The sequence below is a fragment of the Rhinoraja longicauda genome, unplaced genomic scaffold (assembly GCF_053455715.1).
Source record: "Rhinoraja longicauda isolate Sanriku21f unplaced genomic scaffold, sRhiLon1.1 Scf000167, whole genome shotgun sequence".
NCBI lineage: Eukaryota > Metazoa > Chordata > Chondrichthyes > Rajiformes > Arhynchobatidae > Rhinoraja > Rhinoraja longicauda.
Window position 1 is genome coordinate 91,314 of NW_027601385.1, and position 25,664 is coordinate 116,977.

At 49.3% G+C, this 25,664-nt stretch overlaps 1 protein-coding gene across 1 annotated transcript in view; it reads left to right on the forward strand.

Moving 5' to 3' along the window:
• LOC144590332 (protein FAM171A2-like) overlaps positions 1-20,264 on the forward strand; it is a 38,183-nt gene extending 17,919 nt beyond the window's left edge. The window contains exons 4-5 of the mRNA XM_078395020.1: positions 9,473-9,583; positions 16,382-20,264. Coding sequence (XP_078251146.1) covers positions 9,473-9,583; positions 16,382-17,930 — 1,660 coding nt within the window. The 3' untranslated portion in view covers positions 17,931-20,264. The remainder of the gene's footprint in view (positions 1-9,472; positions 9,584-16,381) is intronic.
• The last annotated feature ends 5,400 nt before the right edge of the window (positions 20,265-25,664 follow it).

The window sequence follows — 25,664 nt, forward strand, 5'->3', positions numbered from 1 at the left end:
AAAGTGAACATAACTAGTAGGCAAAAGACACTGGACATTGAACTAACACTTTCACACAGAGCACACTGCTGAAGAACAGGCTTCCTTATCTACAGAGGGTGATTGAGATGTACCAAGCACCCTTGCATCAAGAAGGGCTCATTGTTCACAGTGAAGATAAACACAAAGTGCTGGAGTAACTCAGCAGGTCTGGCAACATCTCTGGAGAAAAAGGATGGGTGACATTTATTTTTCAGGACCCTTCTTCAGTGTGAAGGTCAGGGGGTGGAAACTAGAGGTTAGAAAAGGCCAGAACAAAGTAAGGCCGGCAACAGATGACCAAGGAAGGGTGGAGCCCACAATGGCCCATTGTTGGCTGGGGAAGAGGTGACAAAGGGATACAAGGATGAGAACAGTGGAACATTGGATGATTAGGGTGGGGGAGGGGGGGAGGGGAGAAGGAAGGCAGGGGCTATTTAAATGAGAGAAATCAACGTTCATGCTACTGGATTGTAAACCGCCCAAGTGGAGCACTCATTGTTCACCATTCTGTTTAGGTTTCTCAACAGTTGCAATCTTGCAAATCTTGAGAATTGCCCTTTGCAGGGACTATCGCAATGTTTAAGATTCATTAGACAGGTACACGGATAGGACAGGTTTGGAGGGACATGGGCCAAACGCAGGCAGGTGGAACCAGTGTAGATGGGGCGTGTTGGTCCGTGTGAGGGGGTTGGGCCAAAGTCATACACTGTGTGGGGATGATTCTATGACTCTAAGGCAGTGATCCTTGAGAAGAAGTTATGATCTTGAACTGAGGAAGACCTTCTGGTGAAGGTACTTTCACGGTGCTGTCAGGCAGTGAGTTCCAGAAGTTGGACGTGGTAATGGTGAAAGAATGGTGATATTTCCCGAGATCACGATGGCATGTGTCATGGACCTGAGGGTGGGCTGGCGGGATGGGAAAGGTGGTCAGAGTGTGTGTTGGGTAGTCACGTCAGCAGGAGGGTTGGGGGAGGGCTACGTGGGGGACTGGTGAGGGGTTAGGGGGCTGCGATTAGCAGTATGGTGGGGGGTTCTTGGAGTGCACAGCAGCATGCTGCTACGTGTGCTTGGCAGCTGGGAGAGTCCCGCCAACCCTCTCGCCTGTCATTAATAAACTGAGGAGCTGGGCTGGTGTTGGCTGAGTTTCGTGGGTAAGTGAAAGGGCCGTATTCAGAGACGAGTCAATGGTTTTGTCATGAGATTAGCAAATGGGGTGGGTGAGTGTCAGTAAAGGGTTCAGGTGGGTTTCACCACCTTGGTGGTTGTGTGGGGCTGGGAGCCAGGTAGTTACAGGGGAACAGAGAACTGTACATCTCCATATTTCTGGTTTCCTTCTCCGCCAACTCAGTCCCAAAGAAGGGACTCGACCTAAAACGTCACCTATACCTTTTTTCCACGGATGCTGCCTGACCCGCTGAGTTACTCCGGCACTTTGCCACACTGTTGCTGTACAGCACAGCAATAGGCTCTTCCATCCTCAATGTCTAATCCTGTTGTGTCCTTTGACATCCGACTTCATCGTCTGTAACTCCCCACTTCTTGTGTCGTCTGAAAACTTACCAACCCACCGATCGACATTGTCGTCCAACTCATTTACACATCACAAACAACAGATCCCACCACCCATCCCTGCGGAACACCACTGTTCACAGCCGTCCAGCCAGAACAACGCCCTTCCACCATCACCCTCTGCATTCACCACTGCTTTACACAGAGGAGACCAAACATGCATCCTCTGCATCTTCATCTTAACCATCATAATAACAATCATAATCGTAATCATACTTTACTAGCCAAGTATGTTTGGCGACATACGAGGAATTTGATTTGCCATTCAGTCACACCAATAAAAAGCAACAGAACACACAAAATGCATTTTAACATGAACATCCACCACAGTGATTCCTCCACATTCCTCACTGTGATGGAAGGCGAAAACAAAAGTTCAATCTCGTACCTTCTTTGTTCTCGTGCAGGTGGGGGCCTCGAACCTTCCGTTGACGGGACGATCTTGACTCCCGTAGCCGGCAGTCGGGCCCTCCTCATCGGGGCGATCAAGCTCCTGCATCGGGGGGGGGGTCTCAGCTTCCCCCGCGTCGGGCGCTCGTACCAGGGTTAGGGCTAGTCGAAACCTTCTGCGTCGTTTGGAGCTCCCGACATCGGTCTCTACCCGAGACGGCGAGCTCCTCGATGGTGGTCCGCAGGCCACGGTTGGAGCGTCGATCCCAGGCAAGGGATCGGCTCCGATGGTAAGTCCACAGCCTTGCAGTGAGGCTCAAAGTCAGTCCCGAGCAAGGCCGCCAGCTCCTTGATGTTAGGCCGCAGAGCGACCGGAGATACGATCCGGAAAACAATCGCATCTCCAGGCAAGGTAAGAGATTGAAAGAGATTATAGTTCATTCAGACAACTTCCACGTGCTCTACCCCCAATCACTTTCATCACCTCCCGTGAGGCCTTAGATGGGGTGAATGCAGAGTCTTTTATCCAAAGTAGGGGAACCAGCAGACATGGGTTTAGGGCGAGAGGGGAAAGATTTAATACTCTTTCGCACAGAGGATGGTGGATATGTGCAATCAGCTGCCAGATGAATAGTTGAGGCAGCTGTAACAGCATTTGAATGTCATTTGGAAGGGTGGATGGGTAGGAAAGGTTTAGAGGGATATGGGCAAAACTCTGACTCCACAAAAAACTCAACCCAGTTTGCAAGAATGAACGGTCTCAATCCGAAACATCACCCATTCCTTCTCTCCAGTGATGCAGCTTGACCCACTGAGTTACTCCAGCATTTTGTGTCTATCTTTGGTTTAAACCAGCGTCTGCAGTTCCTCCCTACACAGGCCTCAGCTTCATAATTCATAAGTCAATCTCTGCTTTACAAGTGCCCAGTGTCTTGACCTCCACAGCCGTCTGTGGCAATGAATTCCACAGGTTCCCAGACTCCAGTGAGGTCCATGCCCTGGGACGTCTGCTTTAAGTAACATACTGCTGAGGTGTTGCACCTTGGAGCCAACCATTTGTTTGGACTTCTCCTCACTACAAGGTCAAAGTCTCCATTGCATTGTATTTTTCATTGAAATTAATTAGCACTGTGCACAAAAGCATGAAATGATCCAGCTCCAAGCAAGCTATCATTCACAATAGACAGTAGACAATAGGTGCAGGAGTAGGCCATTCGGCCCATTGAGCCAGCACCGCCATGATAATGGCTGATCATCCACAATCAGTACCCCGTTCTTGCATTCTCCCAATATCCCTTGACTCCGCTATCATTAAGAGCTCTATCTAACTCTCTCTTTTCCTCATCTCCTTTTTAAATGGCCTACCCCTTATTCTTAAACCTTGGCCCCTGGTTCAGGACTCCTCCAACATCGGGAACTTATCGAATGATCTTATCGAAACATATAAGATTATTAAGGGGTTGGACACATTAGAGGCAGGAAACATGTTCCCAATGTTGGGGGAGTCCAGAACAAGGGGCCACAGTTTAAGAATAAGGGGTAGGCCATTTAGAACGGAGATGAGGAAAAAAAAATTCAGTCAGAGTTGTAAATCTGTGGAATTCTCTGCCTCAGAAGGCAGTGGAGGCCAATTCTCTGAATGCATTCAAGAGAGAGCTAGATAGAGCTCTTAAGGATAGTGGAGTCAGGGGGTATGGGGAAAAGACAGGAATGGGGTACTGATTGAGAATGATCAGCCATGATCATATTGAATGGTGGTGCTGGTTCGAAGGGCCGAATGGCCTACTCCTGCACCTATTGTCTATTGTCTAACATGTTTCCTGCATCTAGCGTGTCCAATCCCTTCAATAAGATCCCCTCTCATCGTTCAGCGTATACAAGCCCAGTCGCTCCAGTCTTTCAACATACGATAGTCCCGCCATTCCTGGAATTAACCTTGTGAACCTACGCTGCACTCCCTCAATAGTAAGAATGTCCTTCCTCAAATTTGGAGACCAAAACAGCCCACAATACTTCAGATGTGGTCTCACTAGGGCCCTGTACAACTGCAGAAGGACCTCTTTGCTCCTATACTCAACTCCTCTTGTTATGAAGGCCAACACATTCCATTAGCTTTCGTCACTGCCTGCTGTATCTGCATGCTTACTTTCAGTGACTGATGCACTAGGACACCCAGATCTCATTGTACTTCCTCTTTTCCTAATTTGACACCATTCAGATAATAGTCTGCCTTCCTGTTCTTACCACCAAAGTGGATAACCTCACATTTATCCACATTAAACTGCATCTGCCATGCATCTGCCCACTTACACAACCTGTCCAAGTCACCCTGCATTCTCATAGCATCCTCCTCACAGTTCACACTGCCATCCAGCTTTGTGTCATCTGCAAATTTGCTAATGTTACTTTTAATCCTTCATCTAGTCATTAATGTATATTGTAAATAGCTGCGGTCCCGGCACCGAGCCTTGCGGTACCCCACTAGTCACTGCCTGTCATTCTGAAAGGGACCCATTTATCCCTACTCTTTGTTTCCTGTCTGCCAACCAATTTTCTATCCATGTCAGTACCCTACCCCCAAAACCATGTGTAATTTTGCCACTAATCTAGGCGGGACCTTATCAAAGGCTTTCTGAAAGTCCAGGTATACCACATCCGGCTCTCCCCTGTCAATTTTCCATGTTATTCCACTTTTTAAGAAAGGAGGGAGAGAAAATTGGAAATTATAGGCCAGTTAGTCTGCCATCAGTAGTGGGGAAGATGCTGGAGTCAATTATAAAAGAAGAAATTGCAGAACATTTGGATAGCAGTAACAGGATCGTTCCGAGTCAGCACGGATTTACGAAGGGGAAATCATGCTTGACTAACAGGACACACAAAATACATTTCAACATGAACATCCACCACAGTGTCTCCTCCACATTCCTCACTGTGATGGAAGGGGACAAAACGTTCAACCTCTCCCTTCTTTGTCCTCCCGCGGTCGGGGCCTCTAACCTTCTGTTGACAATAGACAATAGACAATAGGTGCAGAAGTAGGCCATTCGGCCCTTCGAGTCAGCACCACCATTCAATGTGATCATGGCTGATCATTCTCAATCAGTACCCCGTTCCTTCCTTCTCCCCATACCCCCTGACTCCGCTATCCTTAAGAGCTCTATCCAGCTCTCTCTTGAATGCATTCAGAGACTTGGCCTCCATTGCCTTCTGAGGCAGAGAATTCCACAGATTCACAACTCTCTGACTGAAAAAGTATTTCCTCATCTCCATTCAAAATGGCATACCCCTTATTCCTAAACTGTGGCCCCTTGTTCTGGACTCCCCCAACATTGGGAACATGTTTCCTGCCTCTAACATGTCCAACCCCTTAATAATCTTATAAGTTTCGATAAGATCTCCTCTCATCCTTCTAAATTCCGGTGTATACAAGCCTAGTCGCTCCAGTCTTTCAACATACGACAGTCCTGCCATTCCGGGAATTAACCTAGTAAACCTACGCTGCACGCCCTCAATAGCAAGAATATCCTTCCTCAAATTTGGAGACCAAAACTGCATACTCCTGCATTGGGGGGAATCTCAGCTCCCCCGCACCGACCGGCGATCTACCCCGGGTCGGGGCCAGTCGAACGTCGTGCGGCTTTTGGAGCTCCAGACTCTCGGTCTCAACCCAAGACTGTGAGCTCCGCGATGTTAAAGTCCACAGGCCACGGTTGGAGCGTCAATCTCAGGCAAGGGATCACACGCTCAGATGTTAAGTCCACGGCCCCGCGGTGGGCTCAAAGTCAGTTCCGGGCAAGGCCGCCAGCTCCATGATGTTAGGTCGCAGAGCGACCGGAGATACGATCCTTAAAACAATCGCATCTCCGGCAAGGTAAGAGATTGAAAAAAAGTTTCCCCCAACCTCCCCGCCCACCCCCCCCCCCCCCCCCCCCAGCCCACCCCCCACATAAAACAAACCAGAGAACATTAACACAGACTATTAAAACTTGCCAAAAAAAAAATTTTTAAGTTTGAAAAGGGCAGACAGACTGTGGGCGAGGCATCCATCGTGCGTCGCCCCCTGGTGGCATATACTGATCAGGATCATCTGTGAATCTGGCTCTTTTAAAAAAAATTACAAATACATTATTCCAAAAACAAAACCAACATACAAAGTGGTAATGTGATCAGATCTAAAGCCGCCTGTATCGGCAGTCTACAAAAACAACAAATATCAAATTAAAACCCCGCCATCTTTGTCAACAATACATTCAGCCTCCCGCGGCGACCAGCGTTCACGGAAGGCCTCCAGAGTGCCCGTGGACACTGCGTGTGCGTGTTCCCTCTCCAGGGACACGCGGGCACGGACGTAAGCCCGGAACAGGGGTAGGTAGCCGACCTCTGTGAGGCCGTCGACTACCCGCTGCCTGGACCTGCGGATGGCCATCTTGGCCAGGCCCAGGAGCAGACCGACAGGGAGACCCCCTCCTCCCTCCTGACCCTCCCCCCTCTGTACCGGGTGCCCAAAAATTAAAAGCGTAGGGCTAAAATTGAGCCAGAACTTGAGGAGCAGCCCCTTCAGATACTGGAACAGGGGCTGTAACCTCACGCACTCTGTATACAAATGGTACACGGTCTCCTCCTCACCGCAGAAGCGACAGGCGGCAGACGAGACCGTGAACCGGCTCAAGTACCTGTTACAGGCCACAGCCTTATGCAACACTCTCCACCCCAGGTCCCCGATGTAAAGCGGGACGACCCCCTTATAGAGAGACCTCCACTGGGGACCGCTCCCGCCATCAGGTGGTAACACTGACCGCCAGGGTGTGTCCGGACGGAAGACGAGAGCGGGGAAGTGGAGAGTGTGCAGGAGCAGCCTGTACAAGACGCGCCTCTCCGCGTCACGGAACGGCACGCTGGGCATCTGGGAAAGGCGGCTCATATTGTGTAGGGTCGGCTCTCGGGAAGGGACCCGGGCCGTGGGCCCGATGAGCAATTCCGACGGAGCGGGGGTAAGCCCAATCGGAATCGCTCCACGCACACGCCTCTCCTCGACACCCACCGTGACAGGGTGAGGACCGGCCCCCCTCACAACCACAGCACGCCCCTCCCCCCGAGGGGCAGCGCCCTGGCTGAAGGTGACCAAATTCCTGGCTCTCAGGAGATCACGGTAAAAACCGGGCAACTCCCGCCTAGCGCGCTGACTCATGCCCGCTACCGGAAGCCGTGATCCCTCCTGGAGGCAGCACCCCCGGCAGAAAAAGGTACGTGGCCAGCGAGTGCCATCTGGGAGGGCAATCGGAGTACACGTACCTCTGCAAGGTCCTGAGTCGGAGGGCTGCCACCTGAGTGCGGACGCAGACCAGCGCCTGACCGCCCTCCTCCAACGGGAGACTCAGAACCCCAGCAGAGACCCAGTGGTTCCTCTCACCCCAGAAGAAGTTAACTAACCTCCTCTGTATCATGGCGATGAAACGAGAGGACGGGACCAGAGTGGCCAGCCGGTACCACAGCAGAGAGGCCACCAGCTGGTTTATGACCACAGCCCTACCCCGATATGATAACACACCAAGGAGGCCTGACCAGCGCCCCACACGGGCGACCACCTTCGCCTCCAGCTCCTGCCAATTCGCCGGCCAAGCCCCCTCAGTGGGACTCAGGTAGATCCCCAGATAGAGGAGGTGCGTGGTGCTCCACGCAAACACTGCCATCTCCTCGGGCAGGGAGTCCACCTGCCACTTACCCACCAAGAGACCAGCACACTTCCCCCATTTGATCCTGGCGGAGGATGCGGCTGAGAACACCCGCTGGCACTCACGCATCCTCCGCAGGTCAACAGGGTCGGTGAGCATTAGTAGCACATCGTCGGCGTAGGCCGAGAGAACCACCTCCACCCCTGGCCCCGGCAAAGCCAAACCTGCCAGCCGCCTCCGTAGGAGGCACAGGAATGGCTCCACGCAGAGGGAACAAAGCTGGCCGGACATGGGGCATCCCTGACGAACCCCCCTCCCAAAGTGAATGGGAGCCAACAAAGAGCCATTGATCTTGACCAGGCACTCTGCAGCAGTGCCCAAGAAGGTAGTCGTGCTCCACCCTGTCGAACGCCTTCTCCTGGTCGAGGGAGAGGAAGGCGACTGACTGAGCAGCCCCCTGGGACAGGTAGATCAGGTCCCGGACCAGGTGTGAATCTGGCTCTGGGAGTTGTTCCTGGGTCAGATACGCGCAGTGGAAATGTTTCAACGGGACGTTCCCCCTTTGGAAAATCCTGGCAGATCCCAGGACCAGGTCTACTCTCCACCGTATACATTCACCACACCTCTCTGCTGTTTATTGTGTCATCTCAGGGGATTGAAATAGAAAAGTTCCAGTGTTGATGTTTGAACTTTGTGTGAAACACTTACTGGGAACAAAATGATGTGGAGTAGTATTTCTTCATTTAACTAATATCCTGGTGGGTTCGTACAGAACCTTGTAGTTTATGTTCCACAGTGCAGTAGTAAATGCAACAAATTGTGCTTTCTTAATAACACTGTCTGCAAAAGATCTTATTGTATCATCTTCCCTCTCCCCAATCCCAATGGTTCAATGGTGCTTTTATTGTCACATGTATGAAGTGCTAACACAATTTTTTATCTTACAAACAGTCCAGTAGATAGTTGCTGTACCCCCGATTAGCAAATGGTTTACTGAGTCCGCATGGAAGATGCGCCATGTTTTGGTGCCATTTTGCTGCATTTGGCGCCATTTTGAAAGCCCACGCTGCAGTTCTTGGAAGCGGTGCCTGTTGCAGGCAAGGCCCAGGCTGTTTCGGGCCTCCACCCATCTCCTTCCTTGTACATCACATTCCTTTCCCACCTCACCTCCCTGACTGAACATACTTCCAAGCAACTGCTTACGGTTGATGAGTTAAAGTGTTAATGACCAAGGGTGAGGTGGGGACGTAAACACATTGTCGGTCTTCAGAGTACAGAACAAGCTGTCACCAAATGCCTCTGGAGCAGGTGGAGGTTGAGAGGAGGTTATGACTGGAGGGAGGGGGATGGAGGACGTGCTGTAGTGGGTGGGGAAATAGGTTTGTTGGCCTGGACGGACTGTCATTATTATTTAACATCTCCATTGTTCATCTGCCAGCAGATGATACGAAGCTGGGCACGAGGAATATTTTCTACAGACAACTTTTAAAAATGTTAAAGATTTAATAGGAATCTGAGGGGTAACTTTTTCACACAAAGGGTGGTGGGTGCATGGAACAAGCTGCCAGAGAAGGTAGCTGAGGACAGGGACTGTCACAATCTTTAAGAAACAATTAGACAGGTACATGGATAGGATAGGTTTGGAGGGATCTGGGCCAAACACAGACAGGACTAGTGTAGATGGGACATGTTGGCCGAAGTGGCAAGTTTCCACACGGTATCACTCTGACTGGATCTGTTTCTGTCAGAAACTGAGTTTCTTCAGAAGATTTAGTTGCTAACTCTGTTTTTCGTCACTTCTTTACAGCTGCAATCAACAGGTCAAGGTTTGGAGACCTGACCACCTACCACACCATCTTCTTGCTCACCATCCTTGGTGCCATGGCCCTCTTGGTGCTTGTGCTGCTGTGCTTGCTTCTCTATTACTGCAGGTAAACCCACCATTGAGTGAATTGATTAATTTTCTTTACAAGTGGTGTCATGTTTCTATTCCTCATCTGTGTCGTCGTCGTCCCCCCCCCCCCCCCCCACATCCCACCCCACATTACCTGTCTCTCAGCAATCACTGGGTCCCTGTAATACAGCAGAGTGGGACATGTTGGGCTAAGGATTATCTCCATGACAATTTAACTCTTTGGACAAAGGTTTAAGGTGAAGGGGAAAGATTTAATAGGAATCTGAGGGGGTAACCTTTTCAAATAAAGGGTGGAATAAGCTGCCAAAGGAGGTAGTTGAGACAGGGACTGTCGCAACGCTTAAGAGACAATTAGACAGGTACATGGATAGGACAGGTTCAAAGGGACATGGGCCAAATGCAGGCAGGTGGGACTAGTGTAGATTAGACATGTTGGTCGGTGTGGGCAGGTTTGGTAGAAGGGCCTGTTTCCACACTGTATGACAATGACTCTATGACTTCTGGACCTCCTTGAGTTTTTGCTGGGTTATGGGCATCACTGATGAGGCCAGCATTTATCGACCATTGCCTTGGTGGGAAGCTGACCCCTTGGAAATCTCACAGTGCTGTTGAAGAGAGAATACCAGGAATTGGACCCGAGTTCTCTTACATCTTTATCCTTCCCAGCAGCAGTGGTGAGGTGGGCAGCCAGGTTGGAGGGGGTATGTGGGGGGGGGGGGGTAGAGTGAAGTGGGCAGCCAGGCTGGAGGGGGTATGTGGGGGGGGGGGTGGGTAGAGTGAGGTAGGCAGCCAGGCTGGAGGGGTATGGCGGGGGGGGGGGGGTAGAGTGAGGTGGGTGGTGAGTGGTTGGCGGGGGGGGGGGGGGAGAGTGAGATGGGCAGCCATGCTGGAGGGGGTATGGCGGGGGGGGGGTAGAGTGAAGTGGGCAGCCATGCTGGAGAGGGTATGGCGGGGGGGGGGTAGAGTGAGGTGGGTGGTGAGTGGTTGGCACGGTTGGGTGGTGGGAGTTTGGGGTTGGTTTCTGCTACTGGTGCCTGTGCTCAGGTGGGTGTAGAGGCACGCAAGCTCATGAAGGAGGGAACTGGTGCATCTACAGCCCGTGTGGCCGGGTCCCTGAGGAAGAGTAGATGTATAAATAGAGGGCCTTCTCCGAGCAAGATCCCCAGAGCCAGCCCATGACCCGATGGGGGAACTCCCTTGAAGCTGAGCTTCTGTCAAGCGAGCAACACCTTAAAAACTTACAGAAACAAGGAACTGCAGATGCTGGTTTACACAGAAGCATACGGTGTCTGGACAAACTCAGCAGGTCAGGCAGCATCTGTGGAGAACATGGATAGGTGACGTTTCACAGAGTGCTGGAGTAACTCAGCGGGTCAGGCAGCTTCTGTGGAGAACATGGATAGGTGACGTTTCACAGAGTGCTGGAGTAACTCAGCGGGTCAGGCAGCATCTGTGGAGACATGGATAGGTGGCATTTTGACAATTGAGGTGGGGGCCATTCTGAATGGTCTTGGAGCGGCTCAGAGTGCAAATGGCAAGCGTGCATCAGAACGATTGATTGAAAGATACAGCATGAAAACAGACCATTCGGCCCACTGATTCCATACTGGCTGCACTGGTTCTGTGTTATCCCACATTCTCATCCGGTCCCTACACACTGCAGGCAATTTACAAAGGTGATTAACCTACAAGCCCCATACGCCTTTGGGATGTGGGAGGAAACCGGAGCACCTGAAGGAAAGCCACGTGGTCACAGGAGGAACGTGCAAACACCAGACAGACCGCACCCGAGGTCAGGATTAAACCCGGGTCTGTGGTGCTGTGAGGCACTACTGTCATTGCTGCACACCAACGGTAGAAAGTTGCCAACTGGTGCAATGATTCATGACAGGATGTCAAATCCATGCTGGAGTGCAGAGCAGCATAGAAGTTTGGAGCTTAATTGAGTTTTTTTGTCGAGATGACAAAGATGATCATTGAAGGTAGAAGAGTAGAAGCTGTTGACGTAAATAAAGTCCCTTGTGAGAGGCTGGTCCAGAAGATTTGGATGCATGGGGACTTTGTTGTTTGGATTCAGAAATGCTTACTCATAAATACAGAGGGTGGTGGTGGAAGGGAGTTATTCTGCAGGAGGTATGCGACACTGGAGTGCTGCAAGAATCTGTGTGTTGGGCCTCTGCTGCTTGTGATGTGCAGAAACCACTTGGGCATAAATGTAGATGGTTCCTAAGTTTGCTAACAACACAAAAATTGTTGGAACTGCAGACTGTGAGGAAGACTGTCAAAGTATACGGCTTTCCTGGCATTCTCTCTTCAGCAGCACTGTGAGATGTCCAGGGATTATCTTCCCACCAAGGCAATGGTCAATAAATGCTGGCCTCGTCAGTGATGCCCATACAGAGGGTGGTTGGTGTTTGAGTTTAGTTTATTGTCATGTGCACCAAGATACAGTGAAAAACTTCTGTTGAGTGCTAACCAGTCAGCAGAAAGAGTAAAAATGATTACAATCGAGCTATCCACAGTGTACACACACATGATCAAGGGAATAACGTTTAATGCAAGATATAGTCCAGTAAAGTCCGAACAAAGATAGTCCTAGGGTCTCCAATGAGGTAGGTAGCAGCTCCGGACTGCTCTCTGGTTGTGGTAGGATGGTTCCATTGCCAGATTACAGCCGGGAATAAACTGTCCATGAATCTGGAGGTGTGCGTTTTCACACCTGTTCCCCTCTTACCTGATGGGAGAGGTGAGGAGAGGGAGAGGGAGATTGCAACTCGTTCTTGATTATGCTGGTGTATGGAATGAACTGCCACAGCAGGTAATTGAGGCAGGGACTATTGCAGCATTTACGAACCAATTAGACAAGTACATAAATGGGCAGGTTTAGAGGGATACTAGACCAAGTGGACCCGTTGGGCCCAAACCTCTCCTGCATTGGTGCAGCACCCCCTCCTCCCCTCCCTGCCTCCCCTCTCCCCCCATGCCCCCCTCTCCCTCCCTCCCTCCCCCCCTCGCCCACTCACCCCATCCCTCCCCCCTCCACTCCCCTCTCACCTCCCCCCCCCCCCACCAACCCCCCTCCCTCCACCCCCTCCCCCTCCCCCTCCTCTTCCCCTTCCATTCCCCCCCATTCCATCCCCTCAACCCCCCTTATCCCCCTTCCTCCTCCCTCCCTACACCCCCCCTTCCCCTCCTCTCCCTTACCCTCCCCCTTCCCCCACCACTCCAACCCCCCTTATCCCCCCTCCTCCTTCCTCCTCCTCCTCCCTCCCTCCCCCTCCCCCCCCCCCCATCCCTCCCTAGGAGTTAGATTTAAACTTTAAATTGTGAATTACTTTAAAAATATGACACCGATTTCAATGAAACTTCTTCCATTAGCACCAAAGGGACGACGGTGAGTAAGGTGGGCCTACAATTGTCACACGATCATGTACTGTTTTGACTGCAGTTCAGGAACAAACAAACAAACAAACGAGAATTTTGGTTTATAGATGGCCAAACACAGGCAGGTAGGACTAGTATAAATGGGACATGTTGGTCGTTGTGAGAAAGTTAGGCCAAAGAGCCTGTATCCATGCTGTATGACTCTATGATTCTAAGAAAGGTCTCAACCCGAAACCTTGCCAATGTCCTCCAGAGATGCTGCCTGACCCGCTGAGTTACTCCAGCACTCTGTGTCTTTTTGTAAACCAACATCTGCAGTTTCTTGTGTCAACATTGTACAATTGGAATTGTCAGTGTGAAGTCGATCAGAAATCTTCTGTGACACCAGGGAACAGTGAAATGTGCTCCAGTTCCTGCATTGCTAACTGAGTGGTCTTACATTAGCTTCATGTACAACTCATTCAGAGGGTTTCACAAAAGCACGTCGCAAGCCCAGTGAATTGTGAGAGATGGAAGCACCAGTAGATGGCGTTCTGAGCTTGGAGCCTCTCTCAGCCTCCGGCTCACACTGCCTCTGCTGGTCAGTACTCACACTGCGTGGGAGAACGGAACAACAGGATTCGAACATCTACATACTAAAACTCTCGTTTGTTTGTTTGTTTGTTCCTGAACTACAGCCAAAACGGTACACGATAGTGTAACAATTTTAGGCCCACCTTACTCTCCGTCGTCCCTTTGGTGTTAATGGAAGAAGTTTCATTGAAATCGGTGTTATATTTTTACAGTTATTCACATTTTAAAGTTTAAATCTATCTCCTAGAGAGGGAGGGAGGGAGGGAGGATGGGAGGGAGGCGGGAGGAGGGAGGATAAGGGGGGGTTGAGGGGGATGGAGTGGGGGGAGGGGGAGGAGGGGAGGGGGGGGTGAGGGGGCGGGAGGGGGAGAGTGGATGGGTGCAGGAGAGGGTGCTGCACCAATGCAGGAGAGGTTTGGGCCCAACGGGTCCACTTGGTCTAGTCTCCTTTAAACTTTTCCCCTCTCACCTTGTTGCAATGCCCTATCGTGTTGGACATTTCCACCCTGGAACAAAGCCCTGACTGTCCACCCTGTCTATGCCTCTCACAATGTTATACACTTCTATCAAGTCTCCCCTCATCCTCCAACATTCCAGGGGAAACAATCCAAGTTTATCCAAAGATAGACACCAGAGAATAGGTGACGCGGGTCGAGACCCTTCTTCAATCTGAGAGTTGGGGAGAGGGAACAGAGAGATGCAAAGGTTCAGAGAACAAATGAATGAAAGACAGAGCAACGATGATCAGGGAAAGGTGGAGGTGGGAGGAAACTGGAGCACCCGGAGGAAGCCCACATGGTCACAGGGAGAACATGGAACTCAACACAGCCAGAGCCCGAGGTCAGGATCAAACCCGAGTCTCTGGTGCTGGGAGGCAGCAGCACCACCCGCTGCATCACTGTGCTGATCATATTTTCTTCTGGTATATCAGATAGGAGTTTCCTCTCGGGCAGTTTCATGGAATCATTAGCACTACAGTAGGAGTGCGTACACTACGGGAGCGAGAGACCTCCAGATATTGCATCCATCCATATTTCCATTTGGCAGAGGAGGCCATTTAGCCCAGTGTGGGCATGCCAGATCTCAGAGCAATCGCATTCCTCCACTGACATCCCTGCAACCTAATCCCTCTGGCAACATGCCCACGCACTCCCCTCATCCTCCCACTCAAGGGGCAAGTAACAGAGGCCATTACACTACCGACCCACACATCCTTGGGACGAGGGAAGACACCAGGACACTGTGTAAATGTGGTGACAGGCAGAACATGCAAACTCCAAAAGGCAGTGCTCTGGATTGAACCTGCGTGTACAGTATGAGATGGATACTGGATTTATGCCAATGATATGTGCTGTGTTACAGAGGCCTCACGGCACCAGAGACCCAGGTTCGATCCTGACCTGGGGCGCTGTCTGTGTGGAGTTTGCATGTTCTCCCTATGACTGCATGGATCTCCTCCGGGTGCTCTGGTTTCCTCCCACATTCCAAAGACGTGCAGATTTGTTGATTAATAGGCCTGTGAATTGCCCCCAGTGTGTAGGGAGTGGATGCGAATGTGGGAGAACATAGAACTAGTGTGATCAGGTGATTGGCGTCCACTCGGTAGGCCTGTTCCTACATTGTATCTCTAAACTAAATTAAATAAACCAATGGTGTAATCATACGCCGCTGGTAAAGATATAACCGGACCTCACTGCTTGCAAAATGAATCTAGAGGCAGCACAGTTGCTGCCTTACTGGGCCTGATACCCGGGTTCAATCCTGACCACAGGTGATGACTGTACATTTCCCTGTGGAGAACGTACAAACTCCAACTCCAACACAACACAAACGACTTTAAGAACAGTGATAAATGCTCCTCTCCCACATTCCCAGCCATGCAGAATCACTGGGGAAGGTGAGACCTGGACAAGCTGAGCTGGTTGCACCTGAACTGTGTAGGAAAAAAACTGCAGATGCTGGTTAAAATCGGAGGTAGACACAAAATGCTGGAGTAACTCAGTGGGTCAGGCAGCATCTCGGGGGAGAAGGAATGGGTGACGTTCCAGCATTTTGTGTCTACCTGCACCTGAACTGGAGTAAGTTCAAGATTGCTGTGGGGGTTTGTTAGCGCTTTTTGGAGAGAGGTTAATGAACTTGTCTGGGGAATGAGCCACAGGTCAGGACGATAATAGTGGGTGAGGAATAGACAAAGAAGCTGGAAAACTAATGTCAATCCTAGCGGACGAGCCTGCTTAGATGACAAACACACTGGAGGGAAGCAGAGCTGGAGTGTTATTGTTACACAATGCGTCTGACAGGTTGGGTGGTGGAACTGAAGCCAATGATTAGCAAATGGGAATGTGAAGTTGTTGCTGTCACAGAGATAGTCATAGAGTCACAGAGTGATACAGCGTGGAAACAGGCCCTTCAGCCCAACTTGCCCACACCGGCCAACATGTACCAGCTACACTAGTCCCACCTGCCAGCATTTGGTCCATGTCCCTCCAAACCTGTCCAATCCATGTAAAACCTGTCCAATCCATGTAGATGTGGTTGAAAGTTCAAACTCATTTAGTAAGACTTTATAATATAACACTTCTCAAGCCAAGTATTGAGCTTGAAAAGATTGGCAAAGTTGTCACCAGGGTCACTGGGGCAGTTTTTGGCAAAACCAGTGCAGACTCTTGACTGAGTATAAAGTTCTAACTCATTTAGAACTATCTTTATAATGTAACACTTCTAAAGCCAAATATTGACTTTGAAACGACCTGCAATACATTTGAAAGCTGGCACCTGGATCAGGTAGTTTTCATGTGGACATGTGGTGACTTGAAGCAGGTAGTAATTCTACTAACAGTGTTTTTTAATTCAATAGGCGAAGATGTCTAAAACCGCGGCAACAGCACAGAAAATTGCAGATTGCTTCCACTTTGGACAACTCCAAGAAGGACCAGGCCACCTCCATGTCTCACATCAACTTGATCAGTACCAGCCACCTGGAGTCAGTGTCCTCCAACGGGGACATGGACATTCACACGCCCATCCTCAAGTCTGCCTTCAGTACATCTCGAGAGTTTGAGAGCTCTCGGGAAGAGTTCTTCAAACAGATTCCGTATAGGGATTCAGGTCCAAAGACGAGGCACCTCAGCAAGGCATCCACTGACACTTTGGCCCACAGAGGGAATTCCAAGGAAGACTACCACAGGACGGTGGAGAGCTTTCCGTTGAAGGTTGCCAGGTCCATTGATGCTTCAGGAGAGCTGGAGCCGCCTCTAATGGATGACTACAGACGCAGCTATACCTCGATGGTCTCACAGCAGCCAACAGATGAAAAGGGCAGAGAGATTCAGGCTCGGCGCATTTTGGCTGAAAGTAAACTTTGTGCAAATGATCCACCCTCACCTTCTCCACTGCCACCACCTTTCGAATCTCTCGGCCACAAAATGGATAAGCCTTCGGAATACATGATGTCTCAATCTGTTGACCATCTGGCCAGGCCTACAACCCTGTCCCAGCCCGGTCAACTCATCTTCTGCGGATCTATCGATCACATGAAAGACAACATGTACAGGAATGTCATGCCTACTCTGGTCATTCCCGCCCATTATGTGGGATTGACTTCCGATTATCCTTGCATGGAGCCGTCAGCGAGCGGCGCGATGGAACAGCTGGAGATGAAAGGGATGCAGATGGGAGTGCCATTGTCCCATCAGCCTGGAGCTCAGCAGTATCAACATCAAGGCCAACAGGCGACCCCTCAGTCAGACGGTGGAGAAGACAAACCATGGGGCCCCCATTCCTCTTCCATGAGTGGCCCAATGGCAGTATTACTGAACGAGTCAGCTATGGCACAGATGAATGGGGAACTGCAGGCGTTGACCGAGAAGAAGTTCCTGGAGCTGGGGGTGAAGCCTCAGCACCCCAGGGCCTGGTTTGTGTCGTTGGATGGCAGATCCAACGCTCACGTTCGGCACTCCTACATCGACCTGCAGACCGGGGAGAGGATCAGCAGCAACGACGCCAGCCTGGATTCTGGAGTGGACGTGAACGAGACCAAGCTAGGGAGGAAGCCCAAGGAGGAGCGGGAGAGGCACGCTCCCGGGAACACGGCCTACAGCAAACTGGTCTACGTGGAGGACAATGAGCAGAGCAGCAGTGAAAGCAGAACAGCGATGTGCTCCCCAGAGGACAACTCGCTGACTCCTCTACTAGAGGAGAGCTCTGAACACAGGGAGACTGTTAATCGAGAGCACAGCAGAGGCAACAGCATGAGGAGCAGCAGCGAGACCCGCCGGGATTCCACCACCAGCCCAGAGGAGGAGATGCAGGACCAGTCTGAAGGGGCCGACGACCAAGGGGAGAACAAAAAGAGCCCTTGGCAGAAGAGAGAGGAACGCCCACTGATGGTGTTCAACCTGAAGTGAACAGCGCACTTGACTTCTCCAAGACCTTGAATCAAATCTTCACAAGTTTTTTGAAAACGCATCAGCATCCCGTGAGAAAACCTGAGCACAAACAACGGAAATCGATGAAGTCTAAAGCAACAAAACCCAACATGCCTCTTGTATTAGGGCCCCAGACCAAGGAAGCAGCAAACCCATTCTCCCTGAATTTGTGCAACTCTATATCGCTAAGCTGAAACAATGGTTAAAAAGGAGGGAAGGATCTCAGTGATGCAACTGTAGGCCTTCTGTCAGGGCAGATCGAACAAGCGTTCATGTTGTCTTTAGAACTTATAGCTGAGTTTTTGTTAAAAAAAAAGTCATTGTGGTACCAACCCACACAATAAACTCACTGAATTTGTTTTTCCTGAGGAAGATGAAAAGACTATATAAAGGTTCAGTCCTTTTTGTTATTTTAATTGGAACAACCCTACCAAATGAAGCATTTTCATGCTTGAGGATCAGTCATTTTACATGTCAGGACTTTTTTGAATAGAGGCTTTTTTGGAAGGTAGATTTTCTTTTCCTTTTTGTGTATCGTGCTTTCTTTAACTTGACCCTAGACCATCTCCAGTAGCAGACCATTCAGATCAGGTCCAGGACTCTCCAAGTGCCTTCTTTATGTCTAAGTTGTGCAAAAAAAACGGAGGGAAAGCAACTCTTACTGACTGCACTGATGTAAAGTGGAGAGTGGTGATCGGGAGCCTAAAGTTAGGAAGTCAAAGATTTTTATACTTATTTTGTGATGTTTAATATGTGCAGAAACAGCTAAAGAAATGTTTCCCCATTGCCAATGTGATTTTTCCTGGACTCTGGTCAATATACCAGGTAGGAAAAACTAATCTGTATACAGTTAGTTCACAACAGCGTTTAATACATAAGTTGCATCTGAATTGATTGCTTAATCAACATTGGAGGTGAAAGATGAGAAGGAGATGTACTAATGATGCATTTGTAGATCTTTTGAGTAGATCAGCTAATGTACATGACGACTGGACACGCTGCAGCGATCCTAGGTGTAAGGTGGAGTGGCCAGTTCACGGTGTGGAAGGTGTGGGATGTGTGAGAAAAGTGTATCCATTTGTCCTGAAGATATGGGTGGGACAGTGATGGAGGGGAGGGGGATTGGGTCAGTGCCTTGAAAATGGGCAGCCGCCTATTTATTGTCCTCGTGGTATATGTGGGGGTCCATGGAGACATGATGCTGAGATCCATGAAGATCATGGCATTGATCTATGGAGACATGATGGTGAGATCCATGAAGATCATGGCATTGGTCTATGGAGACATGATAGTGAGATCCATGAAGATCATGACATTGGTCTATGGAGAGGAGGATCCTTAGACTGAGGACGGACCCATTTCATATGTAGACGCAAGGAACTGCAGATGCTGGTTCACAGAAAAGGACATAAAGTGCTGGAGTAACTGAAGAGGGTGACAGCATCTTAGGTGATGGGTCCCAGCCCAAAAAGTCACCTATCCATATTCTCCAGAGATGCTGCCTGACCCACTAGAGTTATTCCGTGTCATGTGTAGTTTGGGATGATACAATATTACTAGGACAGTATCTACCATTTTCTGAATGCAGCTTGTTGGAGCAAGTCAAAGGATGAACAAGGGAGTGAGTAAATGTTTTGAAGAGTATCCCATCATGAGGGTTCTTGACTGGTTTGTCCCAGACCATTGCTGCTGTGCGATGTGCTCACTGCCCTCGACCCACACAGCTCCCCCACCTCTTGGTATCGGGGTTGTCTACGCCTACATGGGAAACCAAATTCAAGTTGCATCCTGCTGTCCCAATGTAGGTGTGACCAGGTCAGGTGTCCACACAGGTCTGCCAACTAGACACACTGTACCACAGTCATGGTAGGTAACACACTTGCTCCTCCATTGTATTATCATTTCAGGATAAATGATTTTATTTGCTTCAACGTATGAATTAGTTGTTAAATCAACTGAACTGAATGGTAAAAGACAATTTTACTTCTTTTGAATCCCTTCAGTTTGACATCTACAAGTACTATATACTTCTGAAGATGACTGATTTGTAGTTGAAAACAAAATGAAATATTTAATTTGGGTTTTCCAAACAAGTATTTATTTCTTCCTATCTGGCCATTGCCAGCAAGGTCAGCATTTAACACGTGTTCCAAAGTGTTGTTTAAAAGGGGTGATGAGTTCGTTGCCTTTCTAAACCACTGGAGTCCGTGTTGTGAAGATATTGCTACTGTGCTTTTGATTCAGTCCCATGATTTTATTTCCAGGAGGGATCAGCTTTGTACTTCCCAGTTGAGTTGTAAAGCCATCGTCAAACAACTGGGAAGCTGGCCCTTCAGCCCAACTTGGCCAAGCTCACCAAGATGCCACATCTACACAAGATGCCCCAAACCTGCCCACGTTTGGCCCATATCTCTCTAAACCTTTCCTGTCCATGTATCTGTCCAAGTATATTTTAAATGTTGCAGTGGTAGATGCCTCTGGCAGTTCATTCCCTATACCCACCAGGAAAAGGTTGCCCTTTAGGTTCCTATCAAATCATTCTCTTCTCGCCTTAAACTGATGTCCTCTGGTTCTTGATTCTCCTACTGGGTGAGAGACCCTGTGTATCAACACTATCTATTCCCCACACGATCTCATCATTCATCATTCTCCTATGCTCCAAGATGGGAAGTCCAAGCCTGCCCAGCCTCCCCTGTAGCTCAGGCCCTCGACCCCTGGCAACATCCTCGTTCCTCCAGCACTCTGTGCTCTGCTCTGTGCAGTGAGCTCCCTCCCCACTTCAGCTTGTGTGTGACCCTGTGTTGTAACTCAATTTAGCAATAGTCAGCTGCAGGAAATAGTTCTGACATATTTGCTTTCTTTTTATGGATCAAGTATTTCCTATTGAATAACTGGATATAGAGTATCAGCACATATTGCATATTGGTAGATGTGGGTTTAAACCCAGTTCAGGGCACTGGGGAGGGGGTGGGTGGGTGGGGGTGGGGGGGATATTCCATCTGAATATATCCAGTAACTTTAGCTGCAGTTTGCAGGACATACTACAATTGAACCCAAGTCAAACATCCCATGGAAGAGACAGAGAGTACAAACTTTACTCCAATATCTAAACAGCTTCCACCCCACCTGCAGACACAAAGAACTGCAGATGCTGGTTTATACCAAAGATAGGCACAGAGTGCTGGAGTAACTCAGCGGGTCAGGCAGCATCTCTGGAGAAAAAGGATGGCTGACATTTCAGGTCAGGACTGAAGAGATCTGAAGAAGGGAGAAGGGTCCAGACCGGAAAGGTCAATAGACAATAGACAATAGACAATAGGTGCAGGAGGAGGCCATTCAGCCCTTCGAGCCAGCACCGCCATTCAATGCGATCATGGCTGATCACTCTCAATCAGTACCCCGTTCCTGCCTTCTCCCCATACCCCCTCACTCCGCTATCCTCAAGAGCTCTATCCAGCTCTCTCTTGAAAGCATCCAACGAACTGGCCTCCACTGCCCTCCACTGCCTTCTGAGGCAGAGAATTCCACACCTTCACCACTCTCTGACTGAAAAAATTCTTCCTCATCTCCGTTCTAAATGGCCTACCCCTTATTCTTAAACTGTGGCCCCTTGTTCTGGACTCCCCCAACATTGGGAACATGTTTCCTGCCTCTAATGTGTCCAATCCCCTAATTATCTTATATGTTTCAATAAGATCCCCCCTCATCCTTCTAAATTCCAGTGTATACAAGCCCAATCGCTCCAGCCTTTCAACATAATCGCTCCAGCCTTTCACCAATCCTTTTTCTCAGAGATGCTGCCTGACCAACTAAGTCCCTCCAGCACTGTGTGTCTATACCCGACCTGGGATGCAGGTAGTGATAGGATAGAAATGTTGGTTCAGGATCGGTATCCCAGAAATCGAACTATAAAAATCGGAAAAAAGAATTGTAAGGCATTTCATGCAATATGTGGAATTGATCGTGAGATTACAGCACTTCACACAAAAAAATTGAGCACATCTCTGATTTATTTTCTACATATTAGCTGAAGTAATATGAAGATATATTTCTCAAATATGCACTCCCACTACTGGATTGGAGCCGGCATCCACTGCATATCCAATTTTCATTAGTTCACTAGACCAAGTGGACCCATTGGGCCCAAACCTCACCTGCATTGATGCAGCACCTTCTCCTCCCCCCTCCCTCCTCCCCCTCCTCTCCCCCCCTTTCTCCCCTCCCCTCCCTCCTCTCCCCATCTCCCTCCCCTCCCCATCTCCCTCCTCCTTCCTCCCCTTCCCCCTCCCCCTCCCCTCCCTCCCCTCCCCATCTCCCCCCTCCCCTTCCCCTTCCCCCCATCCTCCCCCCTCCCTCCACACCCTCCCCTCCCCATCTTCCCCCTTCCCCTCTCCCCCACTCCATCCCCCTCAACCCCCCTTATCCCTCCTCCCTCTCCCCCATTCCCTCCACCCTCCCCCCTCCCTCCCTAGGAGATAGATTTAAACTTTAAAATGTGAATAACTTAAAAAATATAACCGATTTCAATGAAAATTCTTCCATTAGCACCAAAGGGACGACATTTTCCTGCATCTAGCCTGTCCAATCCCTTAAGAATGTTATATGTTTCTATAAGATCCTCTCTCATTCCAGCGAATATACGCCCAGTTGATCCATTCTTTCATCATAAATCAGTCCCGCCATCCCGGGAATTAACTTGGTGAACCTACGCTGCACTCAAGTTTGAAGACCAAAACTGCACACAATACTCCAGGTGCGGTCTCACCAGGGCCCTGTACAACTGCAGTAGGACCTCCATGCTCCTAGACTCAAATCCTTCTCATATGAAGGCCAACATGCCAATAGCTTTCTTCACTGCCTGCTGTACCTGCATGCTCACTTTCAGTGACTGATGTACAAGGACACCCAGGTCTCATTGCACCTCCCCTTTTCATAATCTGACACCATTCAGATAATATTCTGCCTTCTTGTTCTCGCCACCAAAGTGGATAACCTCACATTTATGCACATTATACTGTATCTGCCATGCATCTGCCCACTCACCCAACTTAACCAATTCACCCTGCAGCCTCATAGCATCTTCATTGTAGCTCACACTGCCACCCAGCTTTGTGTCATCCACAAATTTGGAGATGTTACTTTTAATTCCCTCATCTAAATCGTTAATATATATTGTAAATAACGGGTCCCGGTACTGCCTTGCAGTACCCCACTAGTCACTGCCTGCCACTCTGAAATTGACCCGTTAATTCCTACTCTTTGCTTCCTGTCTGCCAACCAGTTCTCAATCCATGTCAATACCCTACTCCCAATACCATGTGCTCTAATTTTGCCCACTAATCTCTTGTGTGGGACCTTGTCGAAGGCTTTTTGAGAGTCCAGATACACCACATCCACTGGCTCTCCCTTACCCATTCTACTTGTTACATCCTCAAAAATTCCAGAAGATTAGTCAAGCATGATTTCCCCTTCATAAATCCATGCTGACTTTGACCGATCCTGTTACTGCTATCCTAATGCGCTGCTTTAACATATTTAATAATCGACTCCAGCATCTTCCTCACTGCCGATGTATGGCTAACTGGTCTATAATTCCCTATTTTCTCTCTCCCTTTCTTAAAACCCACGCAGGTCACGGGGAGAACGCATAAACTGTGTACAGGCTGCACCCGTGCTCAGAATCAAACCCGAGTCTCTGGCACTGTAAGGCAGCAACTGTACTGCTGCATATCGTACCTCTCTGGGATGTTTTGTTCGAGCGGAGGTTGTTGATATTCTCGTTATGAATTGAGTGCAGGCTGAGCATGTGATCGCAGGCAACCATTATTCAGCAAAACGCTGCCGTGGTGATCCTGGTCCTCAGGCCAGGCTGAGCTCTGGCCACAGAAAGCTAAAAGGCCAGAGGGTTGCTGGTGGAATCAGCACTCTCATTTTCCATTCTTGGTTCGAACCCACGCACACAGTTGTTGTGAAATAATCCCGACTCTCCCCATGATAGACCAGACTGGGCCAGAAGTATTTAAAGGATTGGATATTTTTAACATCTTTTCATTTTTAAACTAAAAGCGTATTGACCACCGTGAGGGAGGGGGAAGAACAAGGGAGGGCCTGGCCTGGGGGGGGGGGGGGAGAACAAAGGAGGCCCAGCGTGGGGGGGGGGGGGAAGAACAAAGGTGGACTTTTGTAACTTTGCCAGTGCCCTTCATGTGGCGACTGTTTGCATACTTTGTGTATGCGAGCAAAGCATATCACTGTGACCTGTTACATGTGACTGTAAATTATTCCATTCAATTAAGGCACTCAGCTTGACTGTTAATGCACATATTAAACACTGTAATTTTAGGCTCAAGACAGGAACTGCTTTAAGAGTTATTGGTATTGTAATTGTGAACGCGTTTTTCTAACCTGATAGACATTTGTCTTAGTGCCATCGGTTCACATCTCCTTTGGAGAGTTCATGTCATTGAGTTTCAGATATTGTGCCACAACTGAGGGAAGTTGAATGATCTGGGACTGTTTTTACTGGATGTGTTGTATGTGTGGCGACATTTTAAACTGATTATTAGTGCTAGTGACTCAGTGTCTCTTGCTTTACTCTTGGCCACGGTTTTTTTAAATGAGGTGGTCTTGAACAGAGATGTGTGCTTGCTTCCAGTTTGCTCCGATCTTTTCAAAGAAAACATGGTCAAAATTCTGTGCAATCTTTTTTGCTTGTTCCTGAAGTAAAATTGTTAAAATAAAGCTTATTAAAAACATTTTTGAGAAATGAACAGGTCTCTTTGAACTGAATTTAAAATTTCAAGTGTTCCAAAGCGATATACACGGTGGCGCAGTGGTAAAGTTGCCGCCTTACAGCGCCAGAGACCCAGGGTCGATCCTGACGATGGGTGCTGTCTGTACGGAGTTTGTCTGTCCTCCTTGTGAGTTTTCTCCGAGATCTTCGGTTTCCTCCCACAATCCAAAGATGTGCAGGGTTGTAGGTTAGTTGGCTTTGGTATAAAATGTAAACTGTCCCTAGTGTGTGTAGGATAGTGTTAATGTGCGGGGATCGTTGGTCGGTCGTCCAACAGGCCTGTTTCTGAGCTGTATCTCTAAACTAAATACTAAGGCCAGAGTATGATTTCTAGGCTGAGCTCAACAAGTGACACTAATGAGGCTGATCTCAAACATTGTAGTGTAAGAAAATAACTGCAGTTGCATGGGCCCTAGCTACGCCTGCCTCTTTGTCGGGTACGTCGAACAATCCCTGTTCCGGGCGTACACCGGCCCCATCCCCGAACTCTACCTCCGCTACATCGACGACTGCATTGGTGCTACCTCTTGTACCCATGCAGAACTCACTGACTTCATACACTTCACTTCCAATTTCCATCCTGCCCTTAAATATACCTGGGCTATCTCCGACATCTCCCTCCCGTTTCTGGACCTCACCATCTCCATCACAGGAGACAGACCAGTGACTGACATCCACTACAAACCCACTGACTCGCACAGCTATCTGGACTACACTTCTTCCCACCCGGTCTCCTGCAAAAAGTCTATCCCCTACTCCCAATTTCTCCGTCTATGCCGCACCTGCGCCCGGGATGAGGTGCTTCACACTAGGGCGTCAGAGATGTCCACATTCTTCAGGAAACGGGGCTTCCCCTCTTCCATTATAGATGAGGCTCTCACTATGGTCTCTTCTACATCCCGCAGCTCCACTCTTGCTCC